This window comes from Adiantum capillus-veneris, chromosome 15 (assembly GCF_014529385.1).
Source record: "Adiantum capillus-veneris isolate H3 chromosome 15, ASM1452938v2, whole genome shotgun sequence".
Lineage (NCBI taxonomy): Eukaryota > Viridiplantae > Streptophyta > Polypodiopsida > Polypodiales > Pteridaceae > Adiantum > Adiantum capillus-veneris.
This window is the reverse complement of record NC_140945.1, coordinates 60435594-60457036: the sequence shown is the minus strand read 5'-3', so window position 1 is coordinate 60457036 and position 21443 is coordinate 60435594. Positions and strand designations below refer to the sequence as shown.

General features: G+C 44.5%; 1 protein-coding gene and 1 pseudogene across 1 annotated transcript in view; one reads left to right on the top strand and one right to left on the bottom strand.

Moving 5' to 3' along the window:
* LOC147440753 (Chaperone DnaJ-domain superfamily protein) overlaps window positions 1–20345 on the bottom strand; it is a 111774-nt gene extending 91429 nt beyond the window's left edge. Inside the window, exon 1 of the mRNA XM_086482586.1 lies at window positions 20091–20345. Coding sequence (XP_086338712.1) covers window positions 20091–20315 — 225 coding nt within the window. The 5' untranslated portion in view covers window positions 20316–20345. The remainder of the gene's footprint in view (window positions 1–20090) is intronic.
* LOC147440754 (uncharacterized) lies at window positions 6694–9348 on the top strand (annotated as a pseudogene).
* Window positions 20346–21443: the final 1098 nt, after the last annotated feature.

Below are 21443 nucleotides of genomic sequence, written 5' to 3'. Positions count from 1 at the left end.
AAAACCCTCCTCCGAAGGCCCCACTCTCGTCGGCGAGAGTGGTCTATTCTTTGATTGCACAAAGGTGCACAATGCGTATGCAATGGACTGATGCAATGGGACTATGCCGATGATGACGACGGTGATGACGACGACGACTTGATGGCTGAAATCTAAGATCTTCTAATTGCTGAATTTCGGGACTGTTTCGGTGGCTGAAAATGACTGTTTTGGCTGCGTTTTTATGGCTGAAAATGGGGGGACATCTGCAACCGACTTGGGGGAGTTCTGCTACTGTGTCATAGGGCTGAAACGGTGTGGATCTGCTGTAGATGAAGGCTGAAAGAAAAAACGCTGACCTGCTGCAAAAACGCTAGCAAAAGCTGATGAAAAACGCTGGAGTTTGCTGGTTGTTGCAATCCAAAACGCTGGTCCTTTAGGGTTGATGTTTGGTGAGCAAAACGCTACAATGCTGATGGTCTTGGCGATGATGCAAGGGGGAAAACGCCAGGGCTGCTGTGTTGATGCAAAAACGCCAGGAAGGGGAGAAGATGCAAAAACGCCAGGGGTGGTCTGAGGGGGTACTGCTGAGAAGTTGCCTGTTGAGCGGGAAGCTCCTGCTGCCTCTTCTGCCAGAGAGTGCTAACTTGGGTTTGCTTATATATTAACTTAGCAAAATTGCCCTACCTACTTTTGTTGGTAAGTCACTTAAAAATAATAAGTGAAAATAACCCAAAATAGGAAAATAGGCTAAATGCATTGGAAAATTCCCCTAACTGATGCTAATGGATTCTTATGGGAATTCCGATGATCATGCTGTGTGCAACCGGAGGATATGCATCTATGCTAAGTGACTGGGCATGCACGGTCTACGAATAGACTCACAAAAGTGCCAGATCACTGCTAATCAACGTAACCACGAAACACGTTTCACCAAGGGTGAAACGCGAAACGCCTGAAACGGGCGAAACGTTTTGTAACAGACTTGGACACTCCAAGTCAAGAATCAACCGCGACAGCACCAAATAACCACTTCAAAACAAGTCACAGATCACAATCGATGTACACTGGCCCGGCGGAGTTCCGTGCCTAGAGATATTGGCCCCAAAGACTGGCGCCCCTTTCGGTATTTCTTTTTGTATTAATCAATCATCAAAGTACAAGAGAGCGGTTAGGGTTTCCCTCTCAGACTTTGCGTCCAGATGTTCTAAGAAGTGAGGCCCTCACCACTAATTTAAGAATACAAGGGATGCCCAAAAGCAGAGCCCCAAAAGCTTGAAAGCAAAAGCAGATTCTCTTTCTCTCTCAATGAGAGTCAGTAAAAAGCAAGTTCTCTTTTTCTCTTTCTTTCTCCCAAATCAAAGCGAAAAGCTGAGATTTGCGTCGCTCAAAATTTCCCCCCCCCCCCCAAAAAAAAAAAAAAAAAAAAACTTTTTTTTTTAATATTCCGTCTCCGCGATTTCCAGAAATTAGGGTTTTTGGCAAGAATTAGGGTTTGCAGGAATTTTAGGGTTTCTGCTGTCCACCACGTCATCACTTTGTGACATACCCCCCTCTTGAAAGCATTGTAATCGACCGCGATTACGCCTGCAAAACCGACAAAAGCCATAAACCGTCTTAGCAGACACTGACTGTTAGTACCTACGTACTAGGAACACACATCTAGCACATGTACAAAATCGACAGTCACATCACACAACATCACAGGACATCACCAGACATCACAGGACATCACATGACATTCAACATTCATTCGGATCTTAGGCCATGAGTTATCGGCAATGTAGCTAGCAATCACATCTAAGTCCAATCGGGACCTCAACGATGTCCGATTGACTAACCCCTATTGCAACCATGTCTATTCGAGATCAATCAAACCAAAATGCTGCAGTCATTTCGTCTATCAGTTCCTGCACTCACAAGAAGTCAAGAACAAATCAGTATCATTATCAGGAATTCCATTTCATAAAGTCATCCAGCAGAATACTGTCAGCTCTCAGTATCCCTGAAGCTCAAAGAGACATCAGTGACTTTAGTATCAAAATCGAGGCATGTGTTGACAAAGGAGCGGAGTAACTCCCCTCTTGTGCATCCCACAGCACCAGATCTTCGGCCAAGCTGAGTTTCTGGGTTCTGTTTGGAGTAGACTATGCTAAACCAAAACATCGAGGTAAAGTTTCACAATCCGAGGAGTATCTGCTAGGTCCTCCTCCTCCATCCACTTCGCATCAAATGCAGGAAAGTTCTTGAACTAAACCAAGAACCACCTTCGGACTTTACCTTTCTTAAATGACTTCTGCAAGTCCGGCAAAGTCAAAATAGGTCCCGTAGTCAATTTCTCTTTCAATGTCCGAAAGGTAGTCACCTCTGTGGGTCCCCACGAAAAAGGTACTCCTTTCTGTGTCAAGGTATGCAAAGGGGAAGCAACCTTTGCAAACTTTCGTATGAACCGCCTGTAGTACGAACACAGTCCCAAGAAGCTTCTAACTTCATGGACATTCCTCAAATCGGGCCAATCACGGATAGTCTCTATCTTGGCCGGGTCCATTTGCACTCCTGCTGCTGCTGACACAATGTGTCCCAAAAAAGTGCATCTCTGGTAGGAAAAATTCACTTTTCTTTTTGCATTAATCACTAACGTGTTATCTCGTAATGCCTGAAAGACTTGAAGCAGATGATCTCTGTGTTCTGCCTCATTCTTGGAGAAAACAATGATGTCGTCAAAGAAAGTGCCAACAAATAGCTTGTACTCTCGAAAAATCCTGTCCATCATCCGGTTAAATGTCGCAGGAGTATTGGTTAAGCCAAAAGGCATCACCAAAAACTCAAATAACCCAAAAGTCGTCCGAAAAGCAGTCTTGTAGACATCTCCTGGCGCTATCCTGATCTGATGATATCCACTCTTCAAGTCAAACCTGCTAAAGCACGAGGATCCCTGTAACTTGTCGAGTATATCATCGATCCTAGGAATCGGAAATCTGTTCTTGATGGTGATTTCGTTGAGAGTGCTATAATCGATGCACATTCTCCAAGATCCGTCTTTCTTCAAAACCAACAACACTGGAGAGCAATACGGTGAAGTACTAGGTTGGACAAGACCCTTTTCCAAGAGGTCTTTCACTGGGTTCTTAATCTTTTCATTCTGTACTCGGCTCACACGGTAAGGTGGCCGATTCGGTGGCATCCTTCCAAGTATCAGATCAATGGTTTGATCCTCAGGCCCTCTGAAAAGCAATCGGCATGAGTGTGGAGAAAAATCTTGGCGTTCTTTTGATCAGGTCAAAACATATTCAACCTTTATCCATCGTTCAGTTCTCTTCCAAAAGAATGAGTAAGAAACTGAAGTTCATCAAGTACAATCTCTAAGCCCTTCATTTATCAAAGTCGCTTTCTCGGCCCGGTAGTCAACCACGGCGTAGTTCTTTTGGTACCAAGGGATCCCGAGTAGAACGTCACTCGCGTGCCCTGAACACCCCTGTCATTGCAAACAAAGTTTGCCAATGCTCGGTGTAATGGCAACATCCCATCCGGGTGCCAGTCAAACTACCACCGCCTGTGGCGTCTGTCTGTCGGGCGTAATTCCAAATCGAGCCGCCAATTCCAAGTGAAAAGAAGTTGGCCTTTGCTCCTTCAAAAGAGCTTCCTGATCCTTCACTTTGTCCCAAAAGCGGCAAAGTTTGTACTTTCATTCATTAGATTCGGTGCAGGTCCCACGCCATGTGGTACCAGTTCTGCTTTTCTATCATCCTTTTCTGCCACATTCCTCAGCTGCTCTCAAACTCTCAGGCCTGTCGTCGTCTTTATCATTCTGTTCTTTCTATGCCTTTTTAGGGCACTTCGCGGAGATATGTCCATGTTCCCCGCATCCAAAGCACTTCCCCTCTCTGATGAAGCGAGCTCTCTCCTCAGGAGTAAGCTTGGGTCGTGCATCTTTTTTTTCTTTGGGTTGCTCTTTTTCTTTCTACTTTCATTCCCAGAAGTCTGTTCGGCTCGTTGTGTCATGGCCTTATCTGTGGGGTAGGTCAAACTGCCAGAGTGAATGGCAAAGCCCCGCTTCGCATGACTCATCAACTCCTGAATAGAAGCTGACTTCTATTCCAAGCAATGATCTCGGATCTCTGTAGGTAGACCCAAGGTAAACCGCTCAATCTGTTCTCTGAACGAGATCTTCTTGAATGAAGAGGCGGGTAGAAAAGAGCTCCAGAATCTTTCACAATAACAATTCACTGTATCGCTCTTGGTCATCCGGAGATGGTTCCAAGCAGCTTGTATATCTCGCTCAAACTCTTGAGTCAACCAAGAAGAAATAAAAAGCCTCTTGAATTTGAGCCATGTAACTGGCACAGTCTTGCTTAATAGAAGCGTGGACCACCAAGTATGAGCATTCCCCTTAAAGTAAGAGGCAGCTCTCCGAATCTTGGAGTGCTCTGAATAGCGTCCTCCCGCGAAAGCGATGTCAAACTGCTGAAAAAAGACACAGCCTTCGAAGCATCCGAGTATCCTGAAAAAGTATCAAACTTGATCGAGTGGCCACCTTCCTTAAACTCTCGGACTTTCTTACTTTTATCTTCGAGAAAGTCATACTGGTTGGCTTTGTAAAAATTCTTCTTGTTCGCATAAAACTTTCCGTCATCGGAAACTGAGCTGTCTGTAGACGAGTCCTCAGTAGAACTGTCAGTCTCTGGGCGAGATGTAGCCTTCTTTGCCTTTTTCTTGCCCTTTCCGAAGCTTTGTGTCTTGCTTCGCTTTTTGCTTTTTCTGTCTTCTTCGCTCTAATCCGAGGAGCTAGAAGAACTGTCAGAAGAAGAAGAAGAAGAAGAAGAACTGGGTACTCCTTCAAATCGAACACACTTCTTCTGTTTCTTTGCCTTGTCAAAAGTCGACTTACTACCCAAATAACCCTAGAAAGTCAATGCTTTTCTTCTGCTTTTTGCCGTACTTTTTGGCTTTCTTTTGCACGTCGAAAAGCTGAGCAATCCGTGCATCAACCACGTTCTCCAGTTCCTTCTCCGTATATTTCTTGGAGGCAGAAGGTTTCTTGAGAGCGGGTTTCGGGAGTGGTGTTGTGGTTCTCTACCACTCCATCTGTACCTCTTCCAAAGAGGTCTGGTTCATATATTTTGCCATCTTCGGATCCTTGGCAAAATTGAGCATCATCTTTGTTGCATCGCCAATCAATTGACGACGCTCCATCTCTCTTTGCTCCGGCTGAGTAGGCCAAGGCGGGCCATACTCTCTGTCTGAATCTTCGTTGTGATCCCAGCCCGCATCTCCAGATGCAGAGGGAGTCGACTGATCATTGCCTGAAGCCATAGGTGCCGCGGAAAAAAAAATTCGGGGATCAGATTTCCCGTAGAAGAGAAATCGGCCGTGCTCTGATACCACTGTAACAGACTTGGACACTCCAAGTCAAGAATCAACCGCGACAGTACCAAATAACCACTTCAAAACAAGTCACAGATCACAATAGATGTACACTAGCCCGGCGGAGTTCCGTGCCTAGAGATATTGGCCCCAAAGACTGGCGCCCCTTTCGGTATTTCTTTTTGTATTAATCAATCATCAAAGTACAAGAGAGCGGTTAGGGTTTCACTCTCAGACTCTGCGTCCAGATGCTCTGAGAAGTGAGGCCCTCACCACTAATTTAAAGGTTACAAGGGATGCCCAAAAGCAGAGCCCCAAAAGCTTGAAAGCAAAAGCAGATTCTCTTTCTCTCTCAATGAGAGTCAGTAAAAAGCAAGTTCTCTTTTTCTCTTTCTTTCTCCCAAATCAAAGCGAAAAGCTAAGATTTGAGTCGCTCAAAATTTCCCCCAAAAAAAAAAAGAATTTTTTTTTAATATTCCGCCTCCGCGATTTCCGGAAATTAGGGTTTTTGGCAGAAATTAGGGTTTGCAAGAATTTTAGGGTTTCTGCTGTCCGCCACGTCATCACTTTGTGACACGTTTCACCTGCAGGGTGAAACGCCCCAAGTGAAACGTTTTAAAAAAATTTGGGGATTTTTAGGCGAACAGCGTTTCACGCTTTGGGAACTTTTCAGAAGGCCGTTTCGGCTGCTAACGTTTAATTTAGACTCAAATTAATCTGCCCGCTTCTCTCTGCGAACTCACGCGCGCTACTCGACTGAGGACTCCACTGTCTGCAGGTAACAGACCCGACTCTCTCTCAAGCTTCAGCGAATTGGTAACTCTCTGATGAGGTCATTCGAGAGTCGACGACTCGACGCTGGTGCCATTGTCTTGATCAAATTGCACGCGCACAATGCACATGCAGACAGCACTGAGCAGCATGCTTTGTGAAATTGTGTGCATTAGTGCTATGCAAGTGTGAATGGCTCAAGAGTCAAAAAGTTTAATGCCTGAATTTTTCGTGTGTGTATTGCAGGGCTTGGAATCACGGTGAGAGGAGGATCTTCACAGGGCAGACAGCCAGTAATTGAGCGGGATCCATGGGAGTCTACAGTTTTTATATCCAAATACCATAAATCTAGCTCTCGTAGGGTTATATGTAAACTTTGTGGGGATGTACTTACAGGTGGTGTTACCCGCTTGAAAGCCCATTATGCTTGGATCGGAAGCAAAGGGAGAGATGCATGCAAATGTGTCTCTGAAGAGTTATGGCTTGCTTTTGGGGGTGAGCGGGCAAACTACGTAAGTAGTGTCATGCCCAATCTTGAAGCCTCAATAGGTGAAGAGGCCCTCTTACAGAAAGTCCAAGATGAAAGGGCTAAATTGGCTGCTTCTCACTATCCCTTGCCTATGGCAGCTGCTGCTTCTAGTACTCCAGGAGCCTCAACTTCAAATATCCCTCCTATCCGTCGTGCTCCAAATGTTTCTGCTAGTGTGGAGGATAGCAATGCAGGAGATACTACATGTGCTAGCACTCAAGATGTGGACACGAGCCATGCTGCTCCTTCTATTAGCACCATACAGGCAGCTCCTTCCCAGCACGAAGTGGGGCAACTTGGAGTAGGTACTGGCAGGAAGAGGGCTCGCACATCGGCATGCTCTTCTACATTGCATGATGTTTGGGCTCCTAGCTTGAAGAAGGCGGCGGAGATTGCCGAGGAGCGTTTTTTCTACCAATGCAACATTGCATTCCATGCTGCACGCACAGGGGCCTACAAAATATTTGTGAATGTTGTCTCAGCCGCTGTAGCTACGAGGGCGCCCATCACTCCAGCCGGATTTGAGGCTCTTCGTACTAGTAGACTGACACGTCAAGTAGACATGGTACATGAGCAATTGCAGGGCCATAGAGAGTCTTGGGCAGTATATGGATGCACTATCATATCAGATGGCTGGAAAGATGTGCGAAAGCGTCACTTGCTCAATATTCTCGTGTCTTGTTGTACTGGCACAACATTTTTGAGAGCCATTGATGTGTCAGGAGCTGGCATAAGCATTACTGGTATGTTTCTTATTTTGATTTTTGTGTCACTTGATAATCAAAGCATAGAGCTGCGAGCATGATGCATCATGATTCATAAGAAGTGCTTCTTACAAGATTCAAATGCAAAATGTGCAGGAGAGCTTATTTTTGGACACATTCGAGATGTTATCGAGGAGGTCGGTCCACAACATGTAGTGCAAGTGGTAACAGACAATGCAAGCAATTGCAAGCTTATGGGCGAAAATGATCGAAGCAAAATACCCCCACATAGTATGGAGTCCGTGTGCAGCACACTCCCTTGATCTTATGATGGAAGATATTGGTGAACTACCATGGGTGACTTCACTAGTTGATAAAGCTCTACAACTTATCAACTTCATTCATCGAAAATCATTTGCCCTAGAGTTGTTCACTGCACATTGCAAATGGGCTCTCAAGAAGCCAACAAAGACCCGATTTTGCTACATCTTTCTTGTCTTGTGCCGGTGAGTTTCTCAAAGGTTTTCTAGTCTTTGAATCTCCATTTTAAGTTATGCGAAGTGCAAATATTCATTGTTTTATGTACAGCTTGGTAAAATGCAAAGATAACTTGCGCCGAATGGTGGTAGATGAAAGGTGGTTAAATTGGCCAGATTCTACCACTCCTGCTGCTGTGGCAGTCCTTGATGGGGTGATTTGCAACAATACATTTTGGAGAGAGATTGATGGCCTTCAAGCTGCTCTCCAACCAATTGTTTGCGTTTTACGCTTATGTGATAGTGAGGGATCCACTCTCGGTCTCCTCTATGAGTTCATGACAAAGTTGAGGATAGCCATACATGATTGCACATCATTGAGCCCAGACAGGTAAGGTTTTTGAAACGCTTTTTCTGTCAAGTCTTAACTCTTGAGTCTTATGACATTATACATATCGTTGTTCACATGTGATAATGTGAATTTGTGACATGTAGGGTGAGCATCATGCTCGACATATTTGATGTAAGATGGAATTGGTTTCGTCGTCCAATTCATTGTGTAGCCCACATATTCCATCCTGCTTAGAGATGTGAGGCTCAAAGATCCGATTGTGTGCTCTTGACTGGATGGAATGAATATGTGGAGAGAATCTATCGAAACAATGGCCATGCGCAGAATCGACTAGAAGAGGATCTTTTGGAGTTTAGAGGTAAAGATCTCTCTAGGCTTCAAAGCACAATCATAAAGAGCACATTTAAAGTCTTGACATTTGTATCTTGATTTTTGTGGGACATATAGGTGGCAGGGGAAATTTTTCTCATGCAATTGCCAAAGATGTTGAAAATCAAGCACTTCCAGTTTCATGGTGGGAAAAATTTGGGGGTCTTACACACATGTTGCAGTCTTTGGCTTTGCGGGTCCTCTCCCAAGAGGTGAGCTCATCCGGAGCGGAGAGGCTATGGAGCATAATGGGAGACATACACACAAAAGATCGAAATAGGTGAGCTTCTCAATTAGAATTTAGCTTTGGTCATACACTCTATGGTTCACAAGTCTACGCATTTTTCCTAACTTGTTGTGTTTTAACTTTTCCGTAGGCTCAATACTCCCCAACTTGATAGGTTGGCATTTGTTAATGCCAATCTCCGCGTATTGGAGAAGGCAGGTGGATTGGATAGCGCAGACCTTGTCAGTTGGCTACCAAAGCAAGTGGATCATCGACAGATTATAGTTGAGGCAGCTGATAGCTCGCATCTTCAGCCACATACACCTGAGGATGATGTGTATGATTTCATCCGTGAGGACATGATGAGGTTCTCACGACAGACTCGTTCGACTACACGTCGCCTACGTAGGGAGACCACAATTGCTACTACTAGTGCTCGGCCTGAGAGAGCTACCCGAGCACGGAGGTCCAGACCCAGACACAGTGTTGCAGAGCTTACTTCTACTACCAGGCGACTTACTCCGACTCCTTCAGAGTGTGAGAGTGATGAGGGGAGTCAGTCAGATGGATCTCAGTAGTCTCTTTTTGAGTCTAGAGTAGCGACTCACGAGCGCTCAGCTTTGCGTATTTTGTTATGATATTTTATCATTTTGTCATGGACATCTTTTTTTGTGTATGCCATATGGGCTTTAGCCTTTGACTCGATCACTCCAGGCTTTACTCTTTATTGTCTTGTAAGTTGAGCAATGTAGTTTGTCGAGTTTCATCTTATTTACATGTAGATTCGACATATGTTCTCGTCATTCTATGTGTTCGCTATTCAGTCCATTGTTTTGTTAAGTTCTAACTTCTACTTGTAATGTTCGATGAAACTTAAGTGTGCAAGTAGATGTAGTCTCTTGTCACTCTGAATTTTGTTCATTTTCAGTTTGTTGAATGTTCCGTAGCTTCCGCTTTAAATTTTGCTTAGAATGTAACTGTCTGATCAATGATATCTTAGAAACTAGAGTAGATGTCAATTGTCATTGATATTGTTTGCATTATCATATCTCTCTCTCTTGCACACCTATTATGTATGTATATAATTTTATATATACATAAAATCGGCCTTTCGGTCAAACGTTTCACTTGAGGCCTCTCTCTTGGGTGAAACATTTCGAGTGAAACGCCCCGGTTTCGGGGTGAAACGTTCTCGTTTCGGGGTGAAACGTTTCGCGGTTACGCTGCTGCTAATCTAAACTGACTTCGGGAACCCTGTTGTGGTATAGCTTGTCCACAGACACATAGGGTTGGGATGTGTCACGTGACATCCCCTCCTTTTCAAAGTGAGGTACTGGTACCGAACTGTATGGCATCGAGGGAGATCGCCAACAGCATCCGGAATCCTGGAAGGGACTCTTCACCGGTCCACTCTGCTGTGTGGATCGAGCACTTGAACTTCATAAAGGTCTGCAACGCTTGCTTCTTTGGGCCACGCCGAAAGCGACACAAAGTCTTCTGAATCTCCTTTCTCGCTTCAACTTCGTCTAGAGTATTGCGTCTTTCGTCTTCAAGAATCTCCATGGCTGAAAATTCCTGAAACCATCTCCAACACAAAACCATGAACATACCCATTCCATGTAAAGTGAAGGAAAAAAATCTTGGCTTCTCTAAAGACTGTGCATGCAATGTAGATGAACATAGAGACGGAGTGACAACCCGTTCATCAAACACATGCAAACAATGCGCTCGAATCTTTTCTGTTTGATTGAAATCAATCAACTGTGGCAAATCACAATGAAAATGCCCATGCTTGGTGCTCATACTATCATGTGCTCTTTCGGAAACTGTGTCATGCCACGGAAGAAACATGGAATGTGACTTCTTGACATACAAACTTTTCATGAACAATCCGCATACATTTGTGCCCATCCATGAGAGAAACGTGCTCAACATACAATATGTCATGCCTAGGAAAAGGAATCACATAACGATGCTAACTAAAATACAGGAAACCTTCACGAATGAAACATTCGAACAATACGTGCGTATCAATCATGCGAACACATAATACTTCCTGTGAGGGTTCTTTGGACCAAGGCTCGAGAGCCAAGATCGGTTCTTCCTGAAGGGGTTCTTGGGACCTAGGCTCGAGAGCCAAGATCGATCCTTCGTGATTGATCGAATCTGCAACGAGGTTAGTTTCGCTAGAAAAAGCATCCACTAACACATCATCCTTGTGAACAATCACATCATCTTCATGCAATTCATCATGCTTGTCTTTTTCATCCAAATCATTATCATTCAAATCCTCATGCTTCTCATAATCATGCAAATCCTATGTGTCATGTTGTGGAGAAAAAGAGACTGAGAGAGTCTCCTTATCTCGAATCCTTTCAACCTTGTCCTGCATATTAGCAATGAGAGATGGAGAAGGAGCAATGTCCTCTCCATGAATGACAATAGAAGAATCACTTTTGGCATTGAGAGTTAGTGTTAGTCAAAAAATCCATGAGAGCGTCACTATCACGAAACCATCGAATGCCCAAAATCATATCACATCCTGAGAGAGGAGAAACAACAAATCTTCTAGTGAAGGCAGTCTGTTTAATTGCGAATAACACATCAAGGCAATCCTCGGTGATGAGAGCGTCCATACCAGGACGAAAGCTAGAGACCTCGATAGGAGATCTCGGACTAACTTCGAGACGGGCTCTCTCAACAAGAGAGGAACTGATCACATCACGCATACTACCAGGTCAAACAATATGACAAAACGGTGCCCCGACATACCACCATAACATTTAATGAGAGAATCATCAATGGGAGGGTCCTGAGAAACTGTGGCCACAATCGTGTTATCATTCATTGCATTGACAGATGTAGTGGGTGCTGTGGGTTCTTTAGATTCATTCGATTCCAGCTTAGGATATGTTCTTCTTATGTGACCCTTAATGTGACAATGAAAACAACGACCTTCTTTAGAATAAGTGCTTTGTTCTTCCGAAGTGATGTAACCTCCTACAATTCCTTGTGCTACCTTTTCATCTGGAGTAAGCTTAGGTTTAGCAGTTGTGTTAGCCTTACCCTTAAATTCATTGGAAGAATTCTTTGATGAGAGACTGTTGGTAGATTGGTTAGAAGAGTTATCATTCTTACCATTCTTACCGTTCTGAGGGTTCTGAGAAGTCTGCGAGGTACTTATGGAAGTCTTGTTCTCCTTAGGCTTTCCCTTGTTGTGCTTCATCTCCTGTGCGAGAGCAATCGCTACCGCCTTGTTCAGATCGATTGGATCGAATACCTCGACATCGTACTTGATATACTCGTCCAATCCAAAGAAAAAAGCCTCTTTGCGCTCATCATCCGACATGCGTAGTTGGGTACTTAGCTGCAAAACACGATTAGACAAAGACATGACTGGCATACCATTTTGCTTGAGAGCGCGCCAATCGTCCTTCAACCATGCGAGGTACTGACTCCTGAGGTGGCATAAACCGCGTCTTGAGCTTGTCTTGGAAATCAGCCCAACTAAAAGAGGGACGTGAAATCGTCGGCTGCCTCTAGGTGCGCGGCTAGCTGTGCCTCTTGCCATGCGTGGTACCAATTGATGGCATCACCGGCAAGGTACATAGCTGCCGTCAAAACTTTGCTATTTCCTATCTTCTTAGTTGTCACAAAATAAGCATTAAATTGATGCAACCAAGAATGAATAACTCTAGCATCCATCTTACCGTCATACTTACTGAAAGTCAACTTTTTTGTGATTGGATGGTTGGAATCCGCGTCGTGGCTTGCGCCACTTGACGAACTCCCACGATCTTTGGGTGATTCGGTCTTCGAGGCTAGAATGTGGGAAATAAATTCTTGATGACGAATCTCCCTTTGAGCCTCTCGTTCATCGTGATCGCGTTCGAAAGCAAGTCGATTTTCTTCTTGTTTTGCGGCAAGAGCAATGCGCTCCCGTTCCTGAGCAAGGCGATTTTCTTCTTGTTTTGCGGCAAGTGTGGCGTTTCTTTCATCACGCTCGCGGTCCTTGGCTTCTTGTGCTTCTGCTTTGCTTGCGAGTTGTGCCAATGCAACTCGATTCGTTTCTTGTTGTTGTGCCATCATGTCCAACATCAACTTGACCATCCTCTCCATAGGAGTGAGGACAACTCGTGACGTAGACGGCGAAGGGGGAGGGTCGAAGAAATCATCTCCGGGTGGGGACGAGTCTTCGTCGCCTCTCTCATGCTTATCACCTGTATGCGAAGTATCCATTCCGCTTCGGGTGACGACCATGCACTATGATCTTGGGGTCTTAAGCTCGCGAGGAACTTGGGTTCTTGAGGGTCTTGAGGTTCTTGAGGTCCTTGATTCGTGAGAATCTTGGGTTCTTGAGGTTCTTGAGTCTTGAGGGTCTTGGGTTCTTGGGGTTCTTGAGGTTTTCTTTCACTTGTAAATCGCGTTGAGAAGGATCTTCTCTTCACCCGAGTTCTACCCTTTTCTGCGGGCGCACCCCTTGGCGGCCTTGCGCTCACACCAAGGTTGCTTTTTCCCACCTCACGTCGATTGGACGGCCGCTAAGTGCACGGTCCGCTCTCGATGAGTGAAAAGAGACACAAGGGGAGGCTGGACAACTTACAAGCCCTTCTTTCTTGGGATTCCTATCACTCTTCAACAAAACACGATTAGGAATCGCCACGCCCAAGGAAACTTGGGTTCGTGCGATCGCAACAAGCAAAAAAAAATTCTTGTGGTTCTTTCCTTGAGTAATGCAGAACACTTCCAAAGCTCTGATACCAATGTAAGGTGCAGTGAAATGAATGTTGTATTTTCTCAAGATTAGTGATCTTTATTGCTCAAGGTTCCTTTTAGTTCTTCGGGAAAGAGAGAGCTTTCCGTCTTATGGAGAGTGCTATGATCAGGAACAAAGTGAATGGATATCGTGCGTGCAAGTGAATGAGACTGAGAGAAGGAGAGAGAAGAAATACGACACCCGAGAGGTTGTAAAACCCTCCTCCGAAGGCCCCACTCTCGTCGGCGAGAGTGGTCTATTCTTTGATTGCACAAAGGTGTACAATGCGTATGCAATGGACTGACGCAATGGGACTATGCCGATGACGACGACGGTGATGACGACGACGACTTGATGGCTGAAATCTGAGATCTTCTAATCGTTGAATTTCGGGACTGTTTCGGTGGCTGAAAATGACTGTTTTGGCTGTGTTTTTATGTCACGTGACACATCCCAACCCTATGTGTCCGTGGACAAGCTACACCATAGCAGGGTTCAGTCAGTCCAGTCAAGTCTAGATTAGCACTGATCTAGCACTTTGTGAGTCTATTCGTAGACCGTGCATGCCCAGTCACTTAGCATAGATGCATATCCTCCGGTTGCACACAGCATGATCATCGGAATTCCCATCAGAATCCATTAGAATCAGTTAGGGGAATTTTCGAGTGCATTTAGCCTATTTTCCTATTTATTGGTATTTTCACTTATTATTTTTAAGTGACTTTCCAACAAAAGTAGGTAGGGCAATTTTGCTAAGTTAATATATAAGCAAACCCAAGTTAGCACTTTCTGGCAGAAGAGGCAGCAGGAGCACCTTGCTCAACAGGCAACTTCTCAGCAAGACCAACCCCCGCGACTACTCTGGCGTTTTCTCCACAGAAGACCTAGCGTTTTTGCATCAGATCAGCCCCGACGTCCCGGCATAGTCCCATTGCATCAGTCCATTGCATTCGCATTGTACACCTTTGTGCAATCAAAGTAGACCACTCTCGCCGACGAGAGTGGGGCCTTCGGAGGAGGGTTTTACAACGTCTCGGGTGTCGTATCTCTTCTCTCTCCTTCTCTCAGTCTCATTCATTTGCACGCACAATCCACTCACTTTGTTCGTGACCACAGCACTCTACAAGACGGAAAGCTCTCTCTTTCCCTAAAGAACTAAAAGGAACCTTGAGCAATAAAGATCACTAATCTTGAGAAAAAACAACATTCATTCCGCTGCACCTAACATTGGTATCAGAGCTTTGGAAGTGTTCTGCATTACTCAAGGAAAGAACCACAAGAATTTTTTTTGCTTGTTGCGATCGCACGAACCCAAGTTTACTTGGACGTGGCGATTCCTAATCGTGTTTTGTTGAAGAGTGACAAGAATCCCAAGGAAGAAGGGCTTGCCCAGCCTCCCCTTGTGTCTCTTTTCACTCATTGAGAGCGGACCGTGCACTTAGCGGCCGGCCAATCGACGTGAGGTGGGAAAAAGCAACCTTGGTGTGAGCGCAAGGCCGCCAAGGGTGCACCCGCAGAAAATGGTAGAACTCGGGTGAAGAGAAGATCCTTCTCCAACGCGATTTGCAAGCGAAAGAAAACCTCAAGAACCTCAAGACCCTCAAGAACCCAAGTTCCTCGTGAACTTAAGAACCCAAGACCCCCAAGATCCCACAAGAACCCACAATTGCAGAATGGTCATCACTCGAAGTGGAATGGATACTTCGCTTGGAGGTGATGAGCATGAGAGAGGCGAAGAAGAATTTTACTCACCAAGAGGTTTTTCCGACCCTTCCCCATCTACGACAACCATTGCACTAACTCCAATGGAGGAGTTGAAGCTGTTGTTTATGGAACAGACTTTACAACGCAAAGCAAGACATCAAAGAATGACAAGCCAAATTTGATCGTGAATTCAAAGAAATGGAACACAGACACGCAGAAGCCGAAGCAGAAAGACAAGCAGCGAACAAGGCAAGACAAGCAGAATTTGATCGCGAGATCAAAGGAAGAAGGGAAGAGCGCTTGCGACTCTTTTCTCAAGCTCAGGCACAGATGCAACAGAATCGGGAAAAGGAGACTCTCTCTCTCTTCTTCTCCAAAGCATGATACACAGGATTTGCATGATTGTGTGAAGCATGATGATGATTTGATTGACAATGACTTGCATGATGATTTGAATGACAATGACAAGCATGATGATTTGCATGATCAAGATGTGATTGCTCACAAGCATGATGATTTGCATGATCAAGATGTGATTGCTCACAAGCATGATGAGTTGCATGAAGATGATGTGATTGTTCACAAGGATGATGTGTTAGTGGATGCTTTTCCTAGCGAAACTAACCTCGTTGTAGATTCGATCAATCACGAAGATCCGATCTTGCCTTTCGAGTCGAGGTCTAAAGAACCCCCACAGGACGATTCGATCATTCAGGAAGAATCGATCTTGGCTTTCGAGTCAAGGTCCACAGATCCCCCACAAGAAGATTCGATAGATCCCAAAGAACCGATCTTGGCTCTCAAGCCTTGGTCCAAAGAACCATCACAGGAAGTATTATGTGTTCGCATGATTGATACGCACGCATTGTTCGAGTGTTTCATTCGTGAAGGTTTCCTGTATTTTAGTCAGCATCGTTAAGTGATCCCTTTTACTAGGCATGACATATTGTATGTTGAGCACGTTTCTCTCATGGATGAGCACGAATGTATGCGGATTGTTCATGAAAAGCTGAAAAGTTTGTATGCCAGGAAGTCACATTCCATGTCTCTTCCTTGGTATGACACAGTTTCCGAAAGAGCACATGATAGTATGAGCACCAAGCATGGGCATTTCCATTGTGATTTGCCACAGATGATTGATTTCGATCAAACAGAAAAGATTAGATCGCATTGTTTGCATGTGTTTGATGAACGGGTTGTCACTCCGTCTCTATGTTCATCTACATTGCATACACACTCTTTAGAGAAGACACGAATTTTTTCCTTCACTTTACATGGAATGGGTATGTTCATGGTTTTGTGTTGGAGATGGTTTCAGGAATTTTCAGCCATGGAGATTCTTGAAGACGAAAGAAGCAGGACTCTAGACGCAATTGAAGCAAGAAAGGAAACTCAAAAGACTTTGTGTCGCTTTCGGCGCGGCCCAAAGAAGAAGGCTTTGCAGACATTCATGAAGTTCAAGTACCGCACGACCCCATTCCTATGGCTGAAAATGGGGGGACATCTGCAACCGACTTGGGGGAGTTCTGCTACTGTGTCATAGGGCTGAAACGGTGTGTATCTGCTGTAGATGAAGGCTGAAAGAAAAAACGCTGACCTGCTGCAAAAACGCTAGCAAAAGCTGATGAAAAACGCTGGAGTTTGCTGGTTGTTGCAATCCAAAACGCTGGTCCTTTAGGGTTGATGTTTGGTGAGCAAAACGCTACAATGCTGATGGTCTTGGCGATGATGCAAGGGGGAAAATGCCAGGGTTGCTGTGTTGATGCAAAAACGCCAGGAAGGGGAGAAGATGCAAAAACGCTAGGGGTGGTCTGAGGGGGTACTGCTGAGAAGTTGCCTGTTGAGCGGAAAGCTCCTGCTCCCTCTTCTGCCAGAGAGTGCTAACTTGGGTTTGCTTATATATTAACTTAGCAAAATTGCCCTACCTACTTTTGTTGGTAAGTCACTTAAAAATAATAAGTGAAAATAACCCAAAATAGGAAAATAGGCTAAATGCACTAGAAAATTCCCCTAACTGATGCTAATGGATTCTGATGGGAATTCCGATGATCATGCTGTGTGCAACCGGAGGATATGCATCTATGCTAAGTGACTGGGCATGCACGGTCTACGAATAGACTCACAAAAGTGCCAGATCACTGCTAATCTAAACTGACTTGACTGACAGGAACCCTGCTGTGGTATAGCTTGTCCACGGACACATAGGGTTGGGATGTGTCACGTGACATGCAGGTTGGCATTGAAAAGGCTTTTGATACTATTCTTTGGGACTACATTGCAAATGTTATGAAACAATTGGGCTTTGGGCCCAAGCTTTCTTGCATGGTTTTTTTCCGGTATACACATAGTCCTTCCACGAGCTTGTTGGATGGTTCTCTCATAAGCCCTTGGCCTCTCGGATGATCAGTAAGACAAGGTTGTCCTCTCAGTGCTTTGCTCTATGCAATCGCTACCCACCCCCTGCTTGTGTATCTGGATTTCTAGACTTCTTCTGATCGATTGCATGGTCTCGCACTTCTATCTGGGAAGCATTTTGTTGGTCAGGCCTATGCGGATGACTCTTTGTTTATGCCTCGCATTCATTTTGATGATGTAGAATTGATTATGCATACTCTTCACTTGTTTGGATTGGCGGCGAGCCTCAAAGTCAATTTCGCAAATCCAAGTTATTGCCTTTGAATGAGTATGATTGGCATAAGCTATTATGGTCGAGGGAGATTGTTCCTGCGCATGTCATAGTTCGCCCTCTGGGTTATCCGTTGGCTTGGAATGTATCGGTTGCGCATAAATTGGATTGGGTACTTGAGCATCTGCATTCGAAGTTGCATTATTGGAAATTGTCCACTGGGCCATTACATGTACGTCTTAGAATTGTCCAGTGCATTCTCATGGCTTATGTACAGTTTTTCTTACCCCTGTTACCCTGGTCTCGGTTGCGCTTGCAGTCCCTCATGTCTACTTTTTTGGAGCACTTCTGGTGTACCTCATTTCGCAAAAAAGGTCTCCGATGTTTGTCCTTGGATAAGTTGTGTTCTCCCAAGCGCCTTGGCGGGTTGAATATTTTGGACTTGCACACTCATGTTCTAGCTCGGAAAGCTATCTTGTTACCAATCTTGGTGCAACAGCAGCAGCCCTCGACACTTATGGTGTCACATATGCGTGAGCATATTGTTACGCCATCATTTGGTCATTGGCAGCCGACATATTAGGACACATTCCAGGATGCCCCTTTACTTCTTCTCTCATTGTGGACTCGAAGGTTGTCACCTCGCATGTGTTATGGCATGGTCAGCATACCTTCTTGGCAATTCCCTTCAATTGGAGAGTTGCACCGGAGCAAGGCTTTCTCTTCGACTTTGGTTCAACGGCCTCCTCGCCATGCCTATTTTCTTTCGCAAAAAGGAATTTGCCAGGTGAACCACGTGGTGGATGATAGTGGACATGTTCTTTCATTTCCGGATGCAGCATCCCGCTTTCGCTTGGGGCACCATTACTCTTCTCTCTAGCGGGAGATTTAGAGGATTGCTGACTTTTCCTCTATTCCTCGTTTGAATGTGGGCTCACCTTTTTTTGATTAGAAGCTTGCTGACTTGAGGTTGGACTGCATTTCTACTGCCAATGTTTATGCTCTGTTACAATCTGATGTATGGATTGTGCGGCATGGTAATCAATTGTGGTCTCTCTCCAAATCAGCCTTGTGGTGGAAGTGAACCTTGGCTGGTATCTAGCACAATCATCTACCTTTGAAGGTAACGTATTTTCTTATGGCGCTGCTTGGTGGGAGTTTTACCTGTTGGTAGCTTGTTACATACTCGGCATATTGCGCCTTCTCATTGTCTCAGATGTCATGATGCTTAGACTGTGCTGCACTTATTGTGGGGTTGTCGCTGCTCCTGATCCTTCATTCAACAGGTGTCTGCTGCTCCTCAGTTACGTTTTCCCTACTACACTTTTCAGAGACGGTTTTAGTTGTTTGGGGACCTTCAGTCTCTATAGTCACAATTCACAGTTTTCTTTGGCTGGGTCAGATTTTGGGTTTTGTGGACCATTTGGCACCATCGCAACTCCTTGATGTTTCAAGGCGTTGTTGTTGACCTGTTTCCCTACTTCAAATTTTCATTGTGTCAGGCGTTGCATTTTGCTTATGATGCGGGCGACATTTCTCTTGATGCCTACAGGATTTATTTTGACTGTTCTAGCCCTTGGAGCTTTAGGCTGCTCCACTTTTTGTATCTTTTCTGCTTGGTGGGGTTTCCTTGCCTTGAGGTTTCCCACTTGTAATTTAAATCAACAAGATTTACCCAAAAAAAGTGTGTGTGTGTGTGTGTGTGTGTGTGTGTGTGTGTGTGTGTGTGTGTGTGTGTGTACGCCTACAGCTTTCCTCACTTCCTTCCTCACCCAATAGAAAAGATGTAAATTTTGAAGCCAACAAACTCTGTGTAGACATTAAAGACATTGTCATTATCATGTTGCACGTGATGTTTTCAAGAGGTAGCTTACATGCCTTCAACTAATTTCAATACGTGTCCAGACAGTAAGGAGCAGAGAGTTTTGATTTTGAATGTCCATAGCATTACTTCCTTGTATCCTCTAACCAGCCATACAACATTCATGTTTGTGGATTGGAATGCTACAGAGAAAATTACCGGAGCTAGAAAGTGAAACACAATCTCGATTCGTTCCTGAACCCAACTAAATTTCGCAAAATAACCTGGCTACAATTTCAAATAGCCTATGCATATAGCAGCTGGGCAAAGCTTTGCTAATGAGCTCTAGAATAGGCTGTCACTTTGAAACAAGTGATGCCCACTTTGCTGCTGAAGTTTTTGAGAAAGGGATCAAAGCAGGACAAGGTTTTACCTTCAGTCTAAAGGCAGTCTTGATTTCGTCGAGAGTGCAGTCATGAGGAAGGCCCAGAATTTGGAAGGGGCTCGCGTGCGAGGCATCTCTGGAGCTGGACAGGCATCTGACGGCAGGTAGAGGAAGGCATGAAAGGGAGGGCAGGCGACTAAAGTCGCTTGTGAAGCTTCTCTTGTTGTCGAGGAGAATAGCAGGCGTGTACAAACTGTTGTGCGTAGCCCGCATGTCTTTACTTTAGCTTCTTCACTCTCTCAGATTACTCAATTCAATTGAGAAATATTCTAAGTTATGTGATACGTTGCAATCAAAGGTATTTGATAGACTTCAATTTTTGTGTCAAAGGTTGATCCCAAACGCTTGTATAAAGTTTGTTGAGTGTTGATCTCATAGAGATTATCAAACGTCCAAGCCTCGAAAGATTGAAATTTTCAACATGGTTTTCAAAAGATTATAAAAAAAATCAATATGTGCTCATATGCTTGTGGCCTCCCAAAAGAAGAAAACCCTAAACGTATGTATGGTGGTGAGGTAGCATAGTCCTCACCCAGCTCCATAAACTGTAGGGAGTTTTTCCATTCTACTCTTGTGTGCTCGCAAGCGCCATGAGCGAGAAGTGTATACCAAAACTGCAGAACAACCACAAGGGCCAAAAAGAGAAGTGTGAAGTAAAAGAAGAGAAGATGGACTTAGTCAGACTAAAAAGGTCCAAGAAGATTCACAATTGTTTCGATAATTATGCCTACAAGCCACTGTGTGGTTGTACCTATTCTACCCTTATTTATTGACATCCTCTATAATTTCGAATATGTAACCTTAATTTTTTGGAGTAAGTAGCCTCATGAGAGGGTCAAGAAGCTTGGAGAATATTCAATGTATTTTAATAATGCTCTCATTCGCTCTAAATTAGGTGCGCAACTATTCTTAACCACTTTTGGCTCGTCACATGTGGACCCTAGGTTTATAACCTCATTATGTTAAATAGCTCTTTTTGAGTTAGTTTGAGGGTTCCAATGCGGGAGAGCTAGTCATATCATAAGTTTGGAGCTTTGTAAACACCAAGGAGTTCCATAGCTTCTCTATCCTCTAAAATGCTTCTCCCTATTTGTATTCTCTTCCTCCCACATGCTCCTTTATGCATGATGGTTGAGATCTTGAATAGAACCAGTTGATTTGCAGATTTCTCTAATGTGCAATGCGTTTTGAAGTAGCTAATCAAGCATTTGCTAATTTGAATACGTAATCCTTGTGCTGTGCTCTTTGAAGCACCAATGATGTTTTAGGTTGCGTATAATAACCGGTGTAGGGTAGGAAGCATGCTTGGTGGTCCACTCTAGCATACAGATTGTCTTCTTT